Source organism: Dermacentor variabilis, chromosome 4 (genome assembly GCF_050947875.1).
Source record: "Dermacentor variabilis isolate Ectoservices chromosome 4, ASM5094787v1, whole genome shotgun sequence".
Classification (NCBI taxonomy): domain Eukaryota; kingdom Metazoa; phylum Arthropoda; class Arachnida; order Ixodida; family Ixodidae; genus Dermacentor; species Dermacentor variabilis.
In genome coordinates this window covers 39,036,665-39,059,061 of record NC_134571.1, presented here as the reverse complement: position 1 = coordinate 39,059,061, position 22,397 = coordinate 39,036,665, and the positions used below count along the sequence as shown (strand labels likewise).

The 22,397-nt window shown below is 44.5% G+C and overlaps 1 protein-coding gene and 1 long non-coding RNA gene across 4 annotated transcripts; one reads left to right on the top strand and one right to left on the bottom strand.

Annotated features, from left to right (window-relative positions):
- Window positions 1-675: 675 nt before the first annotated feature.
- On the bottom strand, window positions 676-16,923 carry cib (thymosin beta cib). Of its 3 annotated transcripts, XM_075688724.1 has the most exons (7): window positions 16,767-16,923; window positions 12,521-12,563; window positions 10,179-10,276; window positions 8,144-8,257; window positions 5,306-5,419; window positions 3,975-4,019; window positions 676-1,200 (listed from the first exon to the last, which is right to left on the bottom strand). In XM_075688724.1, the coding sequence occupies exons 2-6, from the start codon at window positions 12,535-12,537 to the stop codon at window positions 4,015-4,017; spliced, it is 348 nt and encodes a 115-aa protein (XP_075544839.1). In that variant the 5' UTR covers window positions 12,538-12,563; window positions 16,767-16,923; the 3' UTR covers window positions 676-1,200; window positions 3,975-4,014. The 3 variants fall into 3 exon arrangements, with proteins under 3 accessions (XP_075544839.1, XP_075544837.1, XP_075544838.1); XM_075688722.1 differs by lacking the exon at window positions 3,975-4,019 and having other exon boundaries at window positions 16,767-16,922; XM_075688723.1 differs by lacking the exons at window positions 3,975-4,019; window positions 16,767-16,923 and adding an exon at window positions 16,597-16,619.
- A 122-nt stretch (window positions 16,924-17,045) lies between these two features.
- Window positions 17,046-21,936, top strand: LOC142578971 (uncharacterized). The gene is made up of 2 exons (XR_012827341.1): window positions 17,046-17,779; window positions 21,459-21,936. It is a non-coding gene; the product is annotated as an uncharacterized LOC142578971 (long non-coding RNA).
- The last annotated feature ends 461 nt before the right edge of the window (window positions 21,937-22,397 follow it).

Sequence of the window (22,397 nt, the reverse complement as noted above, 5' to 3'; positions counted from 1 at the left end):
TGCCTTCAGTTTTCTTTTCGAATAAAATACACTACGCCTTACTATTAATTAAAACTGGATTGAGCGGTTTTTTTCACGTGCTCACAAGAGTGTGACAGCAACGCCGACATGGCGTCAGCCTGTGTGGACATAAAACAAAGTTGTCGCTCATCAAATTTTGCAAAGCCACTCGGGGAAACCTAGAAAGGGCTGAAAATTTCGAAATTTTAACTTGGCAGACACCCCAGACAGACCAGTACTCAAATTTTGGCAGTACAAGTGGAATAGACTCACGACACATGGAGTCTCGAGCAATTATTGCATGAAACTATGGCGAAATGCTCTGGCCTTTATTTCGTTGGCAATTGCACTAACTACAGCCACACTCTCAGGGTCATGTCCTGGATATATGAACACATACTAACTCATTGTCCGGCCATTCCCTACCCCATCGTTGTAGTCGCCCAGTGCTTGAAGTATTTATATTGCCCATAAAGCTACCAGCCATACTTTGGCTAATAATCTAATTGCCTTAAACAATAAAAGTTGCTATTGCTGTTAATGCTTTGCCATTCAGGTGAAACTTTCCAAGCAATGTGAACAGCAGCTGCCAGCCTTCCACCCACCTTTGATGCCGCCAGCTTTGCCAGTCTGCTCCTGCAGTACCTTCTCGCAAAAACATTGGAGTTGAGACTGTTCCGAAAGTGAAATTATTTATTAAATAAACATCCAACCGCCTTTCCACGTACAAAATGCATCAATAACGAAAGGTGCCACAACCATCTCAAAAAAAAAAATCTTGTTTGCAAATTGTAAGGCAGCCTAAACAGGAATCTTTCACACAATCTGTTGTTGCATGGTGCCGATGTGTAAAAACAGCACAGTCAGACATCAGCCAAGGCGACCCCAACCACAGAGCACCTTCTGGTTGCACAGATTTAAGCTTTCGTGACCCTCTGCTACCGACAACCATGCACGCACAGACAAGCACCTCTGTTGATAAAAGGCTGCCACAAATAATGCTACTAAAGAAACGGCTGATGTGGACACCGAGTTACAAGAGGGATGCATGCCCAGGATGTGAAGAGGAAGACCCCCGGGAGGATGCAGAAGAAAAAAAACGGGACAAGGAGATACACGATGACTGGATCTTTGTTTCTCTTGGCATCGGTTGTGTTGGCATTAGCGCAGCTCTTCACGCAGCTTTCTCCTGCTCTATGACTGAAAAAAAAAAAAAAAAAAGTCGGCCACAATGAGCATGCAGAAGCACCAACATCACTTGTCAGAAATGATCATTCTGAAAGCAATGGTGACGTTAAAGAGAATTGTTGCACACCACTTGCGCCTCCACACAGGACCTCATCTTTGTTATAGTAATGCCCTTACAAACTGCAAAAAAGTAAAATTCTTTACGTGTAGCCTATTGCAAAAGAAAGGCCACTTTGTTGCAATGGGGTGTGCATTTCTAATCATGTTGTGGAGCATCTCTTACAGCAGCGAGATGGTGGTGCAATTTGAGAAATGAGCTAGCCCAGTGTTAACACTTGGTACCAAAACCTAGCAGCTTATTCAACTAAGCACCCATCTCAAAGTAGCTTTAAAAATGGGTGGACATTTTCAAGCAACCAGAAAGCATCAGTGCAGCACAATGGAAGTGTAAAGATCTAGTTTATATGCAACTGTATTCCAATTTCTTTCTCAAGTTTTATGGCGGTTCAAATGGCACTCAGCCTATGTTGTAAGGATGGCTGGTTGTGAGCGGCAGAAAGAATTAAAACTGAATGAAAAGAATCTCGGCATTATATCAAACCAGTTTTCCAGCAAACACATGAAAAGAAGATTTTAAAGCAGCAGAAACGTACCGTCAAAATAACAGCAGTGCATACGCATAGAACAGTTTCATTTAACTACAACAGGAACACCAAACCAGACACCAGGCTGCACATGCTACATAAATGTTAAAGGGCTGGACATATTGCTCTTCCCCACAGTAGAACCAGACATTTATGAAGGGCACACCAGAAGCTAAACTTTTATATCTGGATTCTCAACTTTGGGTGTACCTAGGTGCTACAAGGAAGCAAGGGCTTAGTGAGTCTTCAAAAGATGAAGTGGTGTGGCTAACTTAATAAAGACAAACAAAGTTAGCAAGTTTTTGCTACAGGGTACTTTGGCAAACAGCTGAGGTGTCTGAAACAGCCCCCCACAATACAGCAAAATGTTCAAGCCCAAAAGTTATACCCCTGTCAAGCGGGCATGTGCACATACAGAGTTACTCGGTTTTAAGTGTACTTTCCCTAATCTAAGTGTCGCAAGCAGAGTACTCGCAGAAGAGTGCACTCCGGTCCGAGTGCGCTCACAGAACGCACTTTGCTGGCCGAGTGCGTAGCCTCGCCACCAGCGGTTTCAACGATACAAAATGTAATGCACAGAAAAAGGACAAGTTCATTTTAGCTGTTGAACAGCTAACTATGCTGCACAGAGCACATTTTGGTAATTTTGTTGAAAACATTACTGTCTAAGCTGATTACCCAAGTAAGCATGCAAACAGCTTTCTGACCCCACTGAATTATGCATTCAACCTTGTGGATTAAATGCATAACGCCAATCAAGGCTATATGAAGATGGCATGTTAAGTCTTCAATGGTGCTTTGCTGTTTAAAGCACGATTCAGTGGCATGCAATGCTTTCGGACAAGCAAATGCAGTAATTTTTAGCAGGTCAATCAATTTTTTTTATCTTGAAACTTTTTTGGATGTGCTTCAGTCATCAAAACACAAACTGCCACAATACAATGCTTCTGTACCTGATGCAAGGCTAACAAAAGTGATGCAATAAGCAATGCTTTTCTCCTCTTTACTCAGCGATGATATATCCCATGTGTGTACACCAATCGGAATGGATGAATTAATTTATTTAAAATCGCTCTTCATTGGAAAGGTGCCTACAAGAAAGTGACACCACCTCACAGCCTCTTGTGAAGCTACGTAGCCATCCCACCACACACAAATGGGGAGTCCCGAGCATAAGTGCATTCAATCTGATATGAAAAATTTTTAAAAAAATAAAGCTATGCACTTTAAAATTTAAGTGAGGTGCATGCTAAAAAAGCTTGGCCACAAATTCTATGCAACAAGCAGAAGCAGATGTAGGATGAAAGGTAACGTTTTTGCAAGGGCTTGAGGTTAGTAAAGAAGCAATGGTGAGCTACAGCAAAACTTCACTTAACCAAGATACCATGTACACAGCTATGGTAAAAAAAGAACCTCGGGCAATTAGCACATCTTGAATATGCATGCAAGGTATGTTACATGACTAAATAGGGCCTATGGGACAGTAACTGCAGCAGGCTCACATTAACTTCAAACTGCTTGAAGCTGTAACACTGATTCAATTAAAATTAACTAGAAAATGCCTGTACGAAGGCAGCAATTACGAATGTAACTTTCTGGCCAAATTGTAGATCAGCAGGACTTGCTATAGCTTTGCAAGGTGCTTTGCCCCCGTTATCGACCCTTAAGATGCATCAATTTATCCCACTTTTATTCAATTTGTCACTATGATTATGCTGATCGTCACTATGCTGTCCCTATGAGCAGATTGGTGCAGGGTTCAGAAGTTTGATCAGAACAAGAGCATTGTTGCAGTCATCCCTTATCAGAATTTGGCTGCCTTGGCTGGAAATCAAGCAGGAGACATCATTGCTCAATAGAAGAATCCCATAGATACTGCTGCAGGTGTAGGTGCGACTTTGTACCAGAAGCATTCTGTAAATATAGCAGTGAGCCAACTGCTGTCACAAACCTAAAAGGGGGCACTTCAATATCGTGCTTTGAATTACTGCGAGGCCAACAACTGGCACGCAACCACACACAGGCATGGTATGGATTCAACGTACATTATTGCAGGCCTGTTTGTGCTACCTGGTTAGAGCGTGCCTCTTTAGAATGGCTACGAAAAGTGCTACAGCAATTCACTAAGCTTTGTTTACTTACATTGAATGTAATAATGGTACTGTGGTATGATCCATAAGGTTCAAACTGAAATGTTCGGTCAAGTGAAGTTTCACTGCATTAAAAGATGCAACAAACCAGCAACTTCTAGAATGGAGCAAATGTCACTCATTCGCTAAGTAAGCCAACAACCATGATATCTGTCAGCAGCATATTTCATGCTATCCAATCAAATTAGTTCTGCAATATTCATTGCCACCTAAAGCAGAATGCTGGCAGAGAAAGAGCCCATTGCATAATTGCCTTTCCCAGCCATGCTAGCTGATGTTTGTGCATCTCATTCTCAGTAACAGCATATAGTTCTCTTGTTGAAGCCTTTTTTGTGTGACGATATTGAGACACCCAATTCATGCCCCGGCACACGCAATTCCAAAAAAATGTGCACTGCAGTACCAGACCGCTCATGCCAAGCAAATGGCCATTGTCTAAGCCAAAAGACGAAGCTACACAAAGTCTTTAGCTTCCGTAATTGTATATTAATGCGAAAGCATATGCCCCATTATGCAATAATACACATTGTTGTCGGCGGTGTGACCAAATGATGGTACCAAAAATGGCCGATGGCAAAGAGTAAAACCTAAAAAAAATACTAGCATTCATGTGAAATTTTTCAGGGAAGTTTCCAAATTAGGTAAATTTCGGTCTGGGTGGGAACAGAATTCGGGCCTTCGGGGTGCGCGACAAGCACACTTCCCCAACGCCACAGCGGCTACAGTTCTGGTTGACTGACTAAATGTGTGCCTAGTGCGTGCGACTTGGAGCATGCATCATTGGGCATGTGACAGCGCAGCCAATGGGCAGGAGGTGGAGCCACATCACGAGTATAAAATGAGTAAAATAAAAAGCGTTAATGTCCAATTGAATGCCGCCGAGTGGTCCTTTTAGTTATGAACTCCTCGCGGGCAAGCGAGTGTATTGAGACACTTGGCCCATTTTCATTTGGCCTTACTAATGTTCTGTTAAAATGTGGACGAGAGCCTGTGCAGACAAGGAACGTGCAAAAATAAACATTTCATCAAAGCGACAATGATGCTTTTGCATTCCCACATGTAAACAGTCTTAAGTGTCTGCTGAATTTCTTATCTTCATATCTAAAAGCACTGTGCATGCTATTATATGTGTAAATATATAGCTTAAACGGTTTCATAGGAGCACTGGAATCTTTCGAGATATTGTAAGCTCCTCATACTACACACTTATTGCACTCTTTTACAAGACATGAAGCATAGGGATTGAGCTGACAATATTACTAAATTCTAATAGGAACAAAGTGCAGCACCGACATGTCTGTTCTAAAAAAAGACTGGACATACCTTCCTTGGTCGGCAGTGGGTTCTTAACGCTGGTCTCCGCATGTTTCAGCTTCGAGGGGTCAAAGGTCTCAATGCCTTCAATCATCTGCTTGTGCTCTTTCTCCGACTCAATGTCTGCAAGAAAGATTGCATGTCAATTACTCTGAGTGAGGAAAGCATGCACCACTAAGACAGAATTGGATGGATTAAGGAAAAGAGGCATGCTTGTGGACACCACACAGTAGTTAGGACAGGAGACCCGACAGTTAAAAGCCCATGAGGTGACCCTGAACTGGTGCACATGAAGTTTGCTGGCATGGATATTAACGAACCTGCCAAGAACCAAATACATGAAACAGCCAATGCTGTCAGTCATTACTACTAATCTGCTACAATGCACTGAAGCATTCAACTATCCGCCAACTTCCTGCACCTCTTCAGAGTCTCGCTGCCACCAAATCAAACAGTGCACACAATAGAATGCAATTAAAATGAACCAAAGCGCAACACAAACTTGTTATGAAAAAAAATTTGGCAACTGCAACGCAGATCAGGAGTGCAATTTTGCAGTGCTGAATCAAAAGCACCTTGTTTACCAGGTTTTAGCAAAGGGAAGCCAGCAGATTAAAGGATTAGGAGGATAAGGACTAGCACTGGCATACTTGGGAATGTGCACAACGCCCAATGAAGCAGAATTTTCACACTAGGCAACTGTTCACATTTTGGGAAGCCAGAGGACAAAAGCTCTGCCTGGGGGCCACAATGCATGCAGTGGCGGCCAAGCACCACTGACATGCTTGCTGCAACTGCTGCTACACTAGTCTGGGGTCGGGGGGGATAGTAGCCATGTTTCTAGGGGCTATCACTGCCATGCCGTGCCTCTCGAACCTTGTGCTGTGGGCTTGAACTGTTTCACCTTGGTGATTGTGTGCTTTAACCGGGACTTCTCAAAGCCCTTGATGCCACCTAATAATGCTTGCCTGTTGTTGTCCATTTTGGGACACTGCAGAAAAAGATCACCACTGGCTGAGTGAAAATGGCATACCACCACCAAGGAACTCTAATGGCAAAGTAGTGTGCGAACAGGAGGTACCTAGCTCCAGTTCATGCGATGACAAGACACTGCACTTTATTCGAACTAACCATATGCAAGGTGCAGACTCGCAATTATGATTCACACACGAACTTTCAACACGAACAATCAAAATGCACATATATTGTTTTTAAGAATGGTTGCGCAATACACAGCAATGCTTCTTTTGACGTACTTAACACACAACAGTGCACAAACCTTTGGCAAGGCGTACTGCAGGATGCTGCAAGTGTTTATGTTTTATAAAAAAAATAAAAATTAAATTATGGGGTTTTACGTGCCAAAACCACTTTCTGATTATGAGGCACGCCGTAGTGGAGGACTCCGGAAATTTCGACCACCTGGGGTTCTTTAACGTGCACCTAAATCTAAGTACACGGGTGTTTTCGCATTTCGCCCCCATCGAAATGCGGCCGCCGTGGCCGGGATTCGATCCCGCGACCTCGTGCTCTGTTTATGTTTTATAGTTCAACTGTTTCAGTGCATGCGCACCAAAGCTTTATAGTAGCAATAATAAACAATACATGCGTTCTCAACAGCACAAGAACAGAACATTGTCATAATGAAGGAAAGAGACGAAGACAGTGGCAAGGTTGCCCATGCCAAGACCCAACCACCAAGAGATGAAGAAATGTACACAGAGCAAACACTTCACTGGTGCCACTCCATATTGCTACCAACCTCGCAGCAGCCCTCACAACAAGTAGTATAAATAAAATGCAGTGCCACTCTCACAGATGCTCGAAGTTCATCATGCTTAACTTAGTCCACTACAACACCAGATATTTCCGAATATTTCACATCAAACAACCAAATATTTTGCAACAAAAGAATGTTAAAGTCTGGTTACTGTTGCCTGTCCGCTAAACAGGGCATTGCAAATTACCAGAAGTTATCAAAACATTTCAATAATGCAGAAACAACATGGGTAATGCAAGCTTTGCCTTCAGTTTCATCGTGAAAGCCTACATGACAACCTGCAATCTTTCTTGTCTGTCATTTCTGGCAGTCTGGTCATGTATCAGTTTCATCTTTTATGCTACAACCTTCGATTTCTTTTTCTTGAAACTGCTCCTTTTACATGCATTTATGGCACACAAGTCCTTCGGGAGCATTTCTTTATTTCTCCACAACTTATGTTTTCTTGGCAAACATTTCGCATTGTTGGAAAGTCAGTCATACAGCAGCCATTCTTTCTTGGAAAGCTTGTTTGCAATCATGCTCTAAAGTTTCGAGGCTATTCATACAGTTATTTTTTATGACAATTAGTGATCTTAAATTTAAAACATCCTTTGTTGCTGTACTATACCCACCTTTTTTGCAGTATTCAGTATGGGTGTGGAACCTAATCCTACTGAAATCCTAGTGTAAATGCATGCATCTGCATTTGGCTATTCAACATTCAATTTTATTTTCATATTCGAAGTTTATATTCGCCCACCTCTATTATATAAAGCGTGCTACCAAGATAATAGATTTTCAGGTTACATGGAAGTGAACATTAGCACGCTTCATTACCAAATATTTAGCAAACGACTTCACAAATAATACAAGTGACTAAATTTTCCTTTACATAAAACGTTTCCAGCAATGCTCCTACTGAATTTTGGCCATCAGAACTTGCTGCATCTACTTTGCAGTACCTGCTTTGCCAGTCAAATCCATCACGAATTGCTCACTGCCAACACCAAGGGATTAACGGAACTGAAAGTGCTGAATTTCTGAGGAGTGGCACCAGCAAGAAGCTTTGCGCACCCGGCGCTAACCTTCTTTCTTGGGGAGGCACACTTTCTCCTGCGTTTGTGCATGCTTCATGCTTGTCTTCTCAAACTGCTCCACACCTTCCAACAGGCTGTTGTGGATCTTCTCCTGCTGCACATCTGCATGACAGGCCACGCGGACCACATTTCATGGACAGCCTTACCTGCTCCCGTTACCGTCACGGAAACTCACCTGCCTTTCCGCGAGGCCACTGACTCAAGACTACAGGTTAACTATCTGCAACTCTAGGTGCCAGAACAGTGCTCAAACCACCGGGCAAGGTAATCACAAGTTGAAATGTGAACACAAATAAGTCAATTCTGTGGCGTTATGTGCCAAAATCCGTGATTATGAGGCATGCCATAGTAGGGGGCTCTGGATTAGTTTTGACTGCCTGGGGTTATTTAACATGCACCTAAGTTTAAGTACACAAACATTTTGCATTTTGCTCCTATAGAAATGCAGTTGTATCGGCCGAGAACAAACCTGTAACCTCAAGCTTGCCAGTGCAATGCCATAGCCACTAAGCTACCATGGCAGGTCACAAAAAAAACCTAATCACAATGCCTTTTGTGCTTAATTACATGGGAGTGTGACATGCAATTGTGCTGTAGCCGATTTCCAGTCATTGCATAATCCTACACGTATGCTTTGAAGCTCAAATTGTGCCATCATTGCAAATGCAGTCAAACCTGGTAATGCAACAATGCACTTCAGCTGTTTTCGACTTGCTCAGATTTAAGCTTCCACTGATTATACTCGCACTGCTTGCAACAATATAGATTCATGCAGAACCATACCAGGGCCTATTTCTTCCAACAATATTTTATTTTCCATTTTCATCTGTCATCCCGAGTGACAGATCCTAGCAATAATGTGACTGCACAGCTGTGTTCAAGCAAGCTTTATGACAAAGGCGAGAAGGGGAAATGAAATTGTTACAATACAGCCCCAGAAAGATTTCCTATACCGATGGCCTGGGTTGAATACTTTTACTTCACTAAGAAATTTGGACACCGCAAATGATAGTGGGCAGTTTAACCCTTTGAGGGTCAATGACTTAAATATACGGTGCCACAAACAAGTCTAAAAATGGTCGTTGCCGTATATTTACGGCGCCGTCTGTACGTTTAAAAAGCGCACCAATTTCCTAACTTTTTCTTTTCTGCCACGTGCTGCCACTATGTGGGAATACAGGAAATTTTTTCACGTGCCTCCCACTCGGTTTTCGTTGCATGGTTTGTTTTAGAGCTAGTTTGCTCCAGTGTATCTATATACTACCTCTCGCGCATTGGCGCAAGCGCCGACAGTGGTTTGGGTTTTGTTCCGCGGGCAGCTTCAGCTTCTTGAGCTTGCAAAACTGATGGCTATCTCGTTACTAATCGGTCAAAGGGTGACAGCTTGTTTCTCACTCGTTTAGTGCTCACAGGGGTGCACATAGGAAGGATGCCGCCATGCATGCGTTTCCAATGCTTTTTTTTTTTTTTTTTTGACACACGTGAAAACTAATTGCTTCTGGTTGGCGTTAAGATGAAGATTAGCGGAAGTTTGGCACACGTTTTGCTTTTTTGGTGGGCACACAACCACACAATTTTCTTGAGTGCGTGCACCTACGCAGTTCGATTACGCTATGGATTTATATATTAGTGTAAGAGCAGGAAAATTTGAGTCTTATGAAATATTCTCGTGTGCCCATTTTCGAAGCCTTGAACTATGTGCATAACAATGCATCAAATTTTTAACTCCTATAAGTTTATTTTCTTTTTTATTGTTATTCATAAATGAAGAGTACATATATAAATACAAAATTTTTTTTCAAAGTAAGTCGCTAAGAAGAATTGGAATCTGCAATAAAAAGAAAATCTGCCCTCAAAGAGTTAACCATAATGACTCAACATTGACACCATAACATACATGCAAGAAAGCATGCACTAGCACTTACTAGGCAATGGGAAACTAGACCAGGTAGGACCTCCAAACAAACAAACAAAAATGGGAGAAAATGTGCAACACTGATTAATCAGAAGGGCAGACACAAACCTTCCTTGGAAGGAAGAAGGACCTTCTCCTGGGTCTCGGTGTGCTTCAAGGAGGCAGCGTTGAAGCTCGCAAGCTCCTGCTGAATCTCGTCGGCAACCCTAGGAATACGTGGCCATCCCATCAGCCAACACTGTACAACATCTGACCATGTAGCGCACATATGAGCAGAGACAATGAAATAGGCGTTGAGGAGAATCGCACAATCAGACATCACTTTGGTTTGGCAACACTCGTCGTACTAACTATCAACAAGTCTGTCACAGCGAATGTGCTACCCCTCAGTCATTTCTACTAAAGCAAATGCCTATATTGCGCTTAAAGGTACAGTTAAAGAAATGACAAAGTGACTGGCAGACAATTCTATGGGCCAAGAGCACCCCTTTCTTTAATTCTTTTAGGCCAGATTGTGCATCAAAGACTACATCCTGCAGCATCAGCTTTTGCAGAGTTAAGTCATTTGTGCAACAGTGCATTATCACCCATAAGGCACCACAACATAATTTACACCATTACAACAAAAGAGAAGCAACATAATTCGTGCATATGACTCACTCACGTAACCGCACACATAGAACCACATTCAAATAGTTAAAAAGTCAGTGGCACAACAGGTGGCACATATGAAAGCCCCACGAACAATATTCAGAAGTACTGAAAGTTGGACCACTTCATACGGGTTCACTTCTGGTGTAAAGGCACCATAAAATAAAATAGACATAATCGCCACATTAGACATGGCACTTGTCCACCTGACAACTTTTTTCATTGTTTACTTCGTGTTGTCTTTACATCAAAAAGAAACTTTAGTGTTGCATGTTTCACGGACGCTCTCCACTGAACCATAAGGTAGTTTTATAGTTGTACATCAGGCACTTATAAGCAAAGTCTGCCTCTATGTACAGCTTTGCTGCAATGAGACTGTGCCTGGATATAAATAACATGCAACACACTCTGGAATTGCATGAAATTCCAAGTGCAGGTTATATGCACAACAATATGGTAATGTACTAAAAACTAAAAGGTTGAATCTCTTTATTAAATACCAGGCTAAAGTTGTTTTCTACTTCACACGTCTAATCTGGGGTTCTGACAGCACTTTTCGGCATTAAAAGTAGATCATTCTAGATAACTTGAGATGCAGAAATGGTAACTTGTCTAGTTTCAGGCGAACAGAAGTATTGGTACAAAGCTAGGAGTTTATTTGGCGGAAAAATGATCAGTAGCTGAGAAAATAAAGCTCTTGAATTTGGCACCCAGATATCCCCTGATTGGTATGTTGACAGGATGTGCAACAGGTGATTTCTGTACAAACCAATTCCATTTTTGAACTGAGCTGACATTTAGAGTAGCAGATGCACGACACTACATTTAGCAAAAATGTATAAAATCTATAGTTCTGTTAGTAACAGTAAACTTGCAAAAAGCAGGAGGACAGAAATCAAGGATGTTTGCACTGTACACATGTGTCGCCCACTGAAATAGTATGTGCTGGGGCACTCATGTATTAGCAGAAATATAAATTATTTCGTACAGACTAGCCACTCACAGTGCCAACACTACTACGCTGTCAATTCAGGACTAATAGTAGAAAAACCACAAAAACAGAGGTGTACAAGAGAGAAACAGGTCAATCGCTTTTCTGTCTGTGGCAATATCCGGCACTGTTTTTGAAGTAAAATTAAGTAAAACTAAACATTAGAGAGTATGGCTTCTTCATAAATTGTAGCGATCTTTTGCATTCCATGAGCTCCCTTATTGAAGATACATAACTAGTGATTTGGCTTGTTCGTCAACATGATACTGTAGCCACATTTTAAGGCACTCAGCCACACAAAGCACTGTATGTTTCAGAGTTTAAATTATGTGCCATAAAGCAGATTTATACCTGAAGGCCATAAGCTTGTAGTAACATTGGAATTCTACCAGAGATCCTTGAATAAGCAAAATAGGGAGTTTCAAAAATGGGGGACCAAAAGTTAAAGGGCACTATTGGCCGGGCATACAAAGGAACGTAAAAGGCATATGAAGGAGTTCGAGTTTTTGGGTATGCAGAGCAACTTGAGGACACTTTCCAAAACTTATGAATTGCGCAATGTTGAAATTAACAGTGCTAACATTAGTGACACACACTTGCTATAGGCCTTTACAACGAAGGCTGTGTCACCATACATTCATGACTGTTGTGAACTTGCCTTTCCCAGATTGAAAGCACTGCTGAGGCATCCACCAAATACAGTTAAGAGGTGCAATGTCTCGGCCCTCCCCAAATGAAAGGTCTACTGGTTGCACAAGATCCTACAAGTACTATGCAACAGTTTCTCTGCACACAACAGGCTGCTTACTTGGGGTGCTTGTCCATGATGCACGCTCAGAAGGAGATGACCACTGTGTCCATGGTAACCAGGGTGGGACAGCATGGGGGCAGTCAACATGCACACGCTGTTAGTTATATAAACACACACACACACACACACACACACACACACCACACCAACATGCACCTGCCCAAACCATAAGATTATAATTGTGAACAGCATTGTTAGAAAAATAAGCAATTTCTAAGATTACAGCAGTTCACCTATTAATGAAGTGCTTCCTTTCGAACTAGTTAAAGCAGCCAGTTAAACTGAGCTGTTCAAGCTGACCAGCAGAATGTTTACACCTGCTGAGGTCATGAACAAAACTGAGGCAGGGGTCACCTTTTGAAAGCACTGAAGCAGAACTCAAATCAAATACCCTTCAACGAATTATACATACACAAGCTTACACGCCTATGGGCACTAAGCCATCCATGATAAACAACTGTGTGATAATTCAAACATGACCACCTTAACGTACACTAACCTGCAGCTATGCCACGTCAACCTGTCGCATTATGTCTTCTCGTCCCTTGCTCCCATGCACTGCTTTCTCAAGCATTCCGAGCTCCTGGGCTGAGTTATTTTCCAATATAACGAAATTGCCCGACCTTTAACATCCCAAAGCAACACATGGGCAATGACAGACAACAATGAAGGGCTTTAAATTTTGACCAACCAGGCTTTCATAATCAAGCCTAACACTCAGGATGAGCGTTTCTCCAATGTGTACCCACTATAATAGGACGCTGCAGCCAGGAATCAAGCCAACAAGCTCATGCTCAGCAGCAAAATGCCACAACCATTGAGCTACCATGGTAGTAGGTGTGCAAAGAAATATTTTACGCGGACAATTCACCACGGTAACTATAATGAAGTAACTTTGAAGCAATATCCATAACAGTATCTCCTGATACACCAGGCCTCTGATCTGTGCCAAGAACCCACCTAGCTATTTGAAAAGTCATGTCCCTTCAGCAGATCATAGTAGCCAAGGGTCCTCGTTTGTGGCCCAAGGTTATGGTGTAGGGAGTATTCAGATAATTTGTCCTATTCTCCCAGTCCTCTCCCAAGCCTACTCCCGTAACCTACATTTCTTAATCGGTAGGCGAAATCCCCCCCTTTAGGGGAGGGAGATGTAGAAGTACGGCCTGCGGGGAGCTATGTACTGTGTGTGTACTATGTACTGTGTGAGAGGCCCTAAGGGCCTCGCCTAGGAATAGGACAAATTGCTCCGCAAGCAGGAGGAATCGCCAGTTCTCGGGCGCAACGCGCTTAAGAGGGAGGGGGAGTGTGGGGGGCGCGCTGCGGGCCCACGGCGTTTACCGGTACGAACTCGACCAAAGGCGGCGGGAATCGCCGGGCCAGTTTGCAGGCGCAACGCCGCCAAAGGCAGCCAGCCGAGAAAATGCGAAGGAAGCCCGACGAGAGGTTGCGGGAAAGGGCGGCAGGCCGGCTTCTGGCTGCGCCGCTCGCGCGGGGTCACGCGTCGCGCTCGGACGGGGCCGCGAGGCCGCATCGCAGCAGGAGGGATGTGAAGGAGGGAGGCGGAACAATGGACACTGTCGCCCTAGAAACTAGCCCAGTCACGTTTGCCACCTCCCCACGAAAGGGTTTACGCGCCGCGGATGAAAGGTGGCGAGGATCAACCGGACGCCGGAGCTCAGGCGCGTGGTGAAACTGGCGTCGTCTGCTGCCAAAGACGCTGAAGTAGGAGGAGCGCGTGTTGAGCACGATTACGCATGAACAAGCCGAATACAAGCAGGCGCGTAAGCTACTTGTGCTGAATGGTTAAGTCCAAACTTTTTTTTCTTTTACGTTTCAGCACCACATGCGGCGCTCGGACTACACACGTTACGGTGTGGCGACTTCTTGTCCAATCTGTGCTGCGAGACGTTCTGCATAAGCTGTTCTTTCATTGATCAGTATACTTCCTTCGCTGAAAGCACGATACTAAGCCGCAAAGTGTAACTGCACACAGACATCGGATTCGCCGCATATCAGTGCGCGCCCGCTTTAACATATTTGAGGTGTGGAACTATCGCGGTGCACACTGACGATAGAGGCACCTCAGGATAAAAATTACACGCGCTATGTTTTAGTGTACTAGAGCTAGGTACATTCTGGTAATCTGAAGATAGTGCTGGCATACGCGCAACATGGGGCACTATTTTCGCGTCCATTCGGCACCAAGGTGTGCGCGGCCGCACGCTTCCGAACTCGTCCCACGCGAGCACGCTGAGAGGGGGTCGGGGCAGAATTATGGCGCCGTAGCGGCCTCCCCGCACAAGCTTTGAGCGCAGCGACCGGCGCCTACGCGCCCCTCGGAGGCTGCCCGCCTGCTATTTTGAGGACGTGGCAACGCGTCCGACTCTCCCCCCTAGATCTTTGGCAAACAAGGCCAAGTCTGCATTCACGGCTGAGAGAGGCCGATCGGTCTGGCGGCGGAAGACATCCATTCGCAATCGTTACCGAAGAGCTATTACGGCTATTACGTCGCAACCTTAGCCGTGACAGCCCAATCGTGCCGTCAAGTCACGGCAGTTAAACCTTGCTGCCAGGAAGCGGTCGGGACCAGATTGCTGGGACGCATGCGATTCCTTAAAACCTGAATCGATCTCGCTGATTACGGCAAACTCTGCCAGGACAACCATCGATCGGAAATGCAACGAAAAGCATTTCGCAAGTAACATACTTCGCTAGTAAGAACCGCTATAATTCATGTCATCCTTTATCGAGCACGCGCGCCGACAAAGTTTCACGTGGAGAGTTCAGCTCTCTGCAGCAACAATCAAAATGCGCGGCTTCATCCCATTACTGCCGTCTACGCAAGAGGCCTTCGTAGTCAGTCGTAGCACCGCAGCGCCGGCCGCAGGAGGAGCCGGGATTGAGAGAGCGCCAGATTAGAGCAGACCTCACGACGGTTGCCTACCCCATGTCATTCTGCGTAATAATTAAGCAACGATGCTTAAAAAGAAAGGGGGAGGGGAAAGGGGTGTTCTTGCTCTAGTGAACAAGCAGACAGTGCAGATATAACGCTGTGCGGCATCTTGAAAAGTCAACAGCCAGATCAAGGTATAGCATACGGCGCGTCGGTACTACGCCAAGGTGCAGTTCGTAAAGCTGAACAATCTCTGAGAGATTACCAGCAACTAGATACGCGCGAAATAAGGGATCTCTGAGCAACAAGATACCAAAGTTTCCACTAAAAGAAAGGAGTCAAAGTGAGCTGCTCGAAGTGCTTCGTCAAAGTGGCACAATTAGACTACGCCCATAAGCATTCTGGGCATAGGAGGAAATTTTAACCGGTAGCAATGGCAGGGTACCGGGATGACTAGCAACGCCATGGAGCGCAAACTACGCATTTCGGTATTCCCGCGTTGAACAAAGCCCACGGTTAAGTAACAGAATGTTGATGGAGTCACTAATACACTTTCCATGCGAGGAACGCTCTAGCATTACTGCAAGAGTGCACGATAACACTGATAAACACACTGCAAATTTGGAAGAAACTGCAAAACCAAGCCTCCACGGGATATTTATTTTCCAATGGCGGGTTAAGCACGATCGAAGAAAAATAATACTTGCAAAACGGCTGGTCATTAATAAGCGCCAACGGGGTGGCATTGGCCCCTGTTCAAAATCGGGCGCAACCAATATAGGTCATTGACGGCCTAGCCAAAGCTGCGGAGAGAAGGATCAAGATGCCCAACAGGGCTATTCGCGCCTACAAACCTGCCGGCCCGGCGAAAAGTGCGAATACGAACGTCTGGCCACACCGTCGACAAGGGAAACGATGAGAGGCGCGCCAGAGTTCGGTTGACAGGTCCCAGCTCACACAACAGTTGCGCGACACCTCCCCCCATCTCGGGTTACACAAAAACGAACTATTATGACGTATCGCAGTGCTTTGTTTTCAGATGACTAAGGGATGGGCTTTCGATTACGTCGGCAAGACATGGTTAGATATACTACGGCGTCGTCAAGCAAAGCAACGTCAGTCACAAACTGTGAGCATAACCAGTAGCGGCAACGAGCAAAGCGCAACAAGCAGAACACACCCGGCGCGCAAGCTGCAGCCGACGCCCAACTTTGACGCCGGCGCGTCAGGCCTAACCTTCCCGTTGACTGTTGCACAACCAAAACAAAGAGCAGACGACGTCGTCGCGCAGTTCCCCGTTGTCCGAGTTGGCGGCGTAGCAGAAAACGGCAGAATAATGGAAGTACCAACCTAGGATTGTGTCCGCTGGATCCAGAGATTCGGTTTGGCGAGCTTTGCTTTTCTTTTTCCTCTCCTACCACCGCACCAGAGCTGGCTACGTCGACACCGGTGCTGCCGAACACTCCAAACTGCGCCGGGTCGTCGTCTGCCGCTGAAAGCGCTGATGGGGTCCAGAGTACGCGCCGCCGCAAAGCGGCCGGGTACGAGAATACAGCGCACGGCGCGTGCGCTTGCGCATGCGCGAGTGGTTACGCAACCCAGCTTGCGGACGCCGCGTGCGTCTAATTGTCGTACAAAAATCCCTCACGTGACCTGATCCTAGGTGCCTAGGGACAGGATCGTTTAGGGACTTTTGAGAAGGCATGATGGTTGCGCCGAGCGACGCCGTGGCGTGTTCGTTCTCGGCGTGATCGTTCACCGGCTCGCGCGGACCGCGCGTTGTTCAACGTTGCTTATGTGATTGTGCTTGCGTTGCTTGTGTGTTGGTTGTACGTACTTAGCGGGAAAGCCGCGAGTAGTGGTGATGCGACAGTGCGGCTTTCGCCATCTGTGCTTTCGCCTCGGTGAGCTCTGGCAGTACAGAATCTGCGTTGTGTGACCCGTGCTTCCTTGACAATTGAAATGTCGAAGTGGCCTAGCGCCTCGGCAGCGAAGTTCTGCGAACCGCGATGCCGTGGCGTGCGTTGAATCTCCGGCCCACGCCGACCACTGGTCGTGTGTCTCCGCAGTGGGATCAGTACTTGTTGGCTAAAAGTCGCGCAGTAGTAGTGGTGTGGCATGTCGGCTTTAAGTCTCGGTGAACTCTGGTGGTGTGAGATCCGTATTTCTGAAGAATTCATTGGTGCTGACGATTGAAATATTCAAGTGGCGTAGCGCCACGGCAATGCAATTTGCGAACCGGCGCTGTGCAGCAGCGTCGTCGTGTTCGCCCCTTTTCGGCAGCGTCATCACATCGCACATGCACTTTTACTTGACGGGACTCGTAGGCGGAGGTATTGCACGTGTTTTTCGCCACGACTTACGTAAGTAATATAATGCATAAGGTGGTGTTTGCTCACAACTGTTCACGCGTCCTTGAAATAGGGCAGCGCATGTTTTCAATCGTGTTCAGCGCTAGTGCACTATCCGTCACTTCATGTGATTTACTTTTATCGTGGGCTTTACGACAATTATCGCGTAGTGCTGTGAACATAACGGAGCTTTAGTGATGTCACATGATCTGCCAGAATTCCACGAAGTGCAGAGTAGATGTTTAATATTATTCGTACTAAGGGCGCGATAAGCACAGTGAGGTGGAGCCTAATACTGTGCCCTGTAATCTTCAGCTGCATTTGTGCCCGTTTTTCGCGCTCTTAGTTTTAGCAACGGGACGCAGGGTTCGGTGCAAAGTTGGGACGAATGAATGTGTATATACGTCTGCAATAACTTCACCGCAACACATTTGTTACCTTGAACATACTGCCCCGCCCGCTTTACTATAATCTCAGGTGCTCTCGAACTCTCTATTTGCCGGTATTTTTATTTTCACGTGCTGAATGGTCCTACCGCAATACATATATATAGTGAGGTGAAGCTGATTAATGTTGCCAAGTGCTTTGACAGTGTCAGATCTAACAGTTATAGAATGACATGGCCAATACAACAGCTCATACCTTCACTTTAACAATTCTATTAGGACTGTCAAACTAATCTTACAGCACAGAAAAGCAACGTAAACACCTCAAGAGTTGATTAGCAAGTAATACTGGAAAGTTCAAGTCTAGTGACCAAGGGTGTGGTGAAGTGCTTTAAACATTCAACCAACACACCTTAAGTGCTTAAAAATTTCTAGCATATTGATGCAGGCTGATCAGACTTACTTTGATATTGGTTGTTTTACAATGAAAATAATAGTACTGCATAAGAGGACGCAAACGACTCGTGTGCTGCTTGGTTATGCAAACCACATGGGTGCCAGAAATACCCAAACATGGTGCTTGTTTACGCACGCTGCTTGCGTCCACTAATCTAAAGCTCTCTAATGTCAGCAGTATAAAGAGAGGCTGTAAAAATATGGCTTTAAATTTCAGAACTCCAATTTTGTTTCTTCTGTACTTGTACAACCTATGGTTTTGTGACAGCATCTGCCTAGCTCATTGCCACATTTTGCGACAAAAGCAGTGATGATTCAATCAGAGTTGCCTGTCCTAATATTACTCCAATAATTCTTTGAACAGTTCATTTTTTAAGCACAAAGCATGTCATGCCCAACTAGAAAATTAACCATGCAATAATCTACTAGAAGTGGCTAAAAAATCAGCAGTCTTCTGAAGTCAGCTTGATTTGCAGCTGCTAAAATTGGCTATTATTGAATTAGGGCAAGGAAGAAACGGCTTGAATAAACATATGTCTCATCAGAAAGTTGCAGTGGTGTGCTGCAGGCTAAAAGCCGTTTTGGCAATGGTCTACCTCTGTCCCAAAACCAGGCACCACAGCCAAGGCGACTTCACTTGTCTTTGACAGCTTCAAATTCGCTTTCACAAGCACGTAATACTCAGTCGAGGTGAGCTCAATGCACATCACCCGCACTGGGGATGCAAAGACATACGGCCAAGAGGATGCCACCTTGACGAAGCAGACACCACAGAGTGCACATGGCAAAGATGGAGTCATTTTTCAGATGTTGAGGAATCTTGCCGAAACAAGGAAGCAAGCACTATTGCTTGTAATCAATGAAATCTGGAATATTGGAATTCCCCACAGAGTGAAAACACTTGGTCATGATGCCACTACCGAAACCAGGCAAGAAACCTGACACCATAGACAACCTTTGATCAGTCTCACTCACATTGACAGTGTGCATATTGACTGAAGGAATGTGCCTCGCGAGGCTGAACCAGCATCTGGGAAAGACAATAGCCTCTTTCTGCATCAAACCATCGTCAATGCCAGCCGCTTTGGAGGAAAGATGTATGGGTTCTTAGTCACAGTCCAACCAAGAAGGATGTTGAGCACAGTCTGCAATGAGGAGGTACTGGTGGCCTTTCGTGAAGCTTGCCCAGTCATTAGTGGTGTGAAAGCCTCTAATGCAACCTTATGTTTGAATATGAAGTTATAGTAAACAGCCAAAGACTTTTACCAACTGCACAGGTGGAAATGCAGGTAAAACCCAGACCAGCACACTTGGTTGCAGGAGTGATTCGCTGATAAGGTAAGAAGGTGACTTAACAGTTGGTGATAAGGTACACCGAATGCAGGTATGTGCAATATGTATACATACTGTTAGGCTGAAACAGATTAATTTTCTCCAAAGCAATATCAAAAGCTCAATTTTGTTTAGGATGCCACTCATGTGCTTTAGGTAAGTGTGGACATCATCATCATCAGTCTGGTTACACCCACTGCAGCGCAAAGGCCTCTCCCATACTTCTCCAACTACCCCGGTCATATACTAATTGTGGCCATGTTGTCCCTGCAAATTTCTTAACCTCATCCGCCCACCCAACTTTCGGCCGCCCTCTGCTACGCTTCCCTTCCTAGCAGTGTGGACAGGGTTATATACAGCGGCATAGGCAAATGATACAACTAGATACAGCTGTTATGCGTAATATTTTTTTCTGGACTAAATTCTTGCTCCTTGAACTCATTCGAGATCATTAACTGTAGCACCAAAGTAGTGGAACACTACCAGAACAAAGGCATGTAGCGTGCACATCTCAATTCTTCTTATGCCAGTCTTCTTTTTTACACCAATAGCTGCTATGGGCCAACTCCCCTGGTTCTGATGTCTACTGGTGTTGTCGCTCTAATTCCCAAATTTATTGCTAGAATATTGCAGATAAAGTTCTCATTGTGATTCATTCAAACATATGATCAAAAGACTGGCAGTCCACAATTCTACATTTCAGCCACTCTGCTGAAGGTACAGTCGTGGCGAATACCGATCCTGGAGAGTGCGATCTAGCCAACAGGTGCCATGATTGGCTAACACCTGTTCAATGTCTGCGTGCTGTATATAGAGCTGGCGTCCACGCCTTCAAATTCTTACTCATCACTTTCCCCACTTGTGAAGGCAGTACTATGTTAATTTTTCTTCTTACATGTAATGACAGTGATTGGGTGCATCTGCTTTATTAATATTCTAGTGCTTGGCTTCTCAGATTTGCTGGATGGGGCTGGTTGACGGGGCAGAGCGCGAGACCTAGCAATGGGTAGCTCAAATATAGCTTTGAGAAAACCAAATTAATTCAGCAGTAAGAAGCTAAAGGGTTGTTTTTCTGGAGACCAGAGACCAAGTCTGGATGTGAAAGAGGAGGAAGAAAACTAGTCTTTCCACTTCAACACTGGGAGGCACAACTCCCACTTATTTTACTTCTTTAAAGGAGATTACTGACTTGCGCTGGCAAGTGTTCACTTCAACAAACACCGAATGAAGCAAGCTTCCTGCGCATATTTCACCATTTATTGCATCACTTTCACAGTATGAGTGGAACTCCAATTTTCGTTATGCCACAACTTGCCCAATCTTGTGTTTTGAGGTAGGATTTTAGCAGTGCTATTAAGGCACTTACATATTCGTGAATAGTAGTAGAGAAAAAAAGTAAGGAAACAGTGGCTCTTCGTGCATAGACTATGCATGCACCTGATGCTCTCATGTCCATTTTTTCCGCTATCTGCTAAACCGTTCTAAACAAGAAAAGCTCATAGACAATTATTTTGCAGAGTCGGACAACTAAACCAGTATCCTTGGTAAGCAAGGTTTATTTATTTGGTGACATTTTCTGTGGCCCTGCTATTGGGCTTTCTTTTCATCCTTTTCCGCTGTGCAGATTCATTAAGAAGTGACAAGACAGCTTGACAATTTTAATCATTGAAAGACTTAGCGAAACCTTTTTTGGGTTGTTTTTCCTTGCTTTCAGACTCTGCACATTGCCTTTTAAGGCATGTTTTAAGTGTTTCTTTTTTTTATGGAGAGGGCATGTTAACATCTTTTACACCATGTCAATTATGTGGTGCCATAGTGCATTCTTGGATGGAGTCTTGCCCTTTCATTCAGTAAAATATGTTTTTTGTGTCATAGGCTGTTTTACATTTGAGTATGAGTGTAGCATTTCGCTAAGTTTTGCCTCTGTCACCCAAGCTTGCTACCCACTGTTGTTGACATGTGACTTTTGTTCAATAAAAGGAAGTCTGTCACTTATCCTGTGCACTGGTTGTCTTTTTGAATTACGATTTGTTGCCTATATTAGTTCTTTTGTTGTATCTCAGATTAGGAATGGCTATCAAAGTTGACATCATTTAATCATATTGCACATAATGTGGATGATATGTACTTGCAATATATGGCCACCATAAATAGAAGTTAATTCAAGAATAGTGCCTTTGCATGGTGGGGCAGCCATGAATTGTAGCTATAAGTTACCAGCACTGCAAGTAGCACTGTTTGTGCAGAATATAGTTCAACTCTACTACTTTCAAACATCATTGTTTTTATCTGCATTTGTATAGCTCCAGTTCCTGTGAACAACACGCATCTGGCGGAAGAGTGGCTTGCACCTGCAGTGGGGTCCAATGAATAGCCAAATTTCTGCCCGTTTTCATGTTATTAGCATATTAGTTGAGGCAGTCGTTCTTATAGTAAACTGTTTGCGCAGTGTAGAA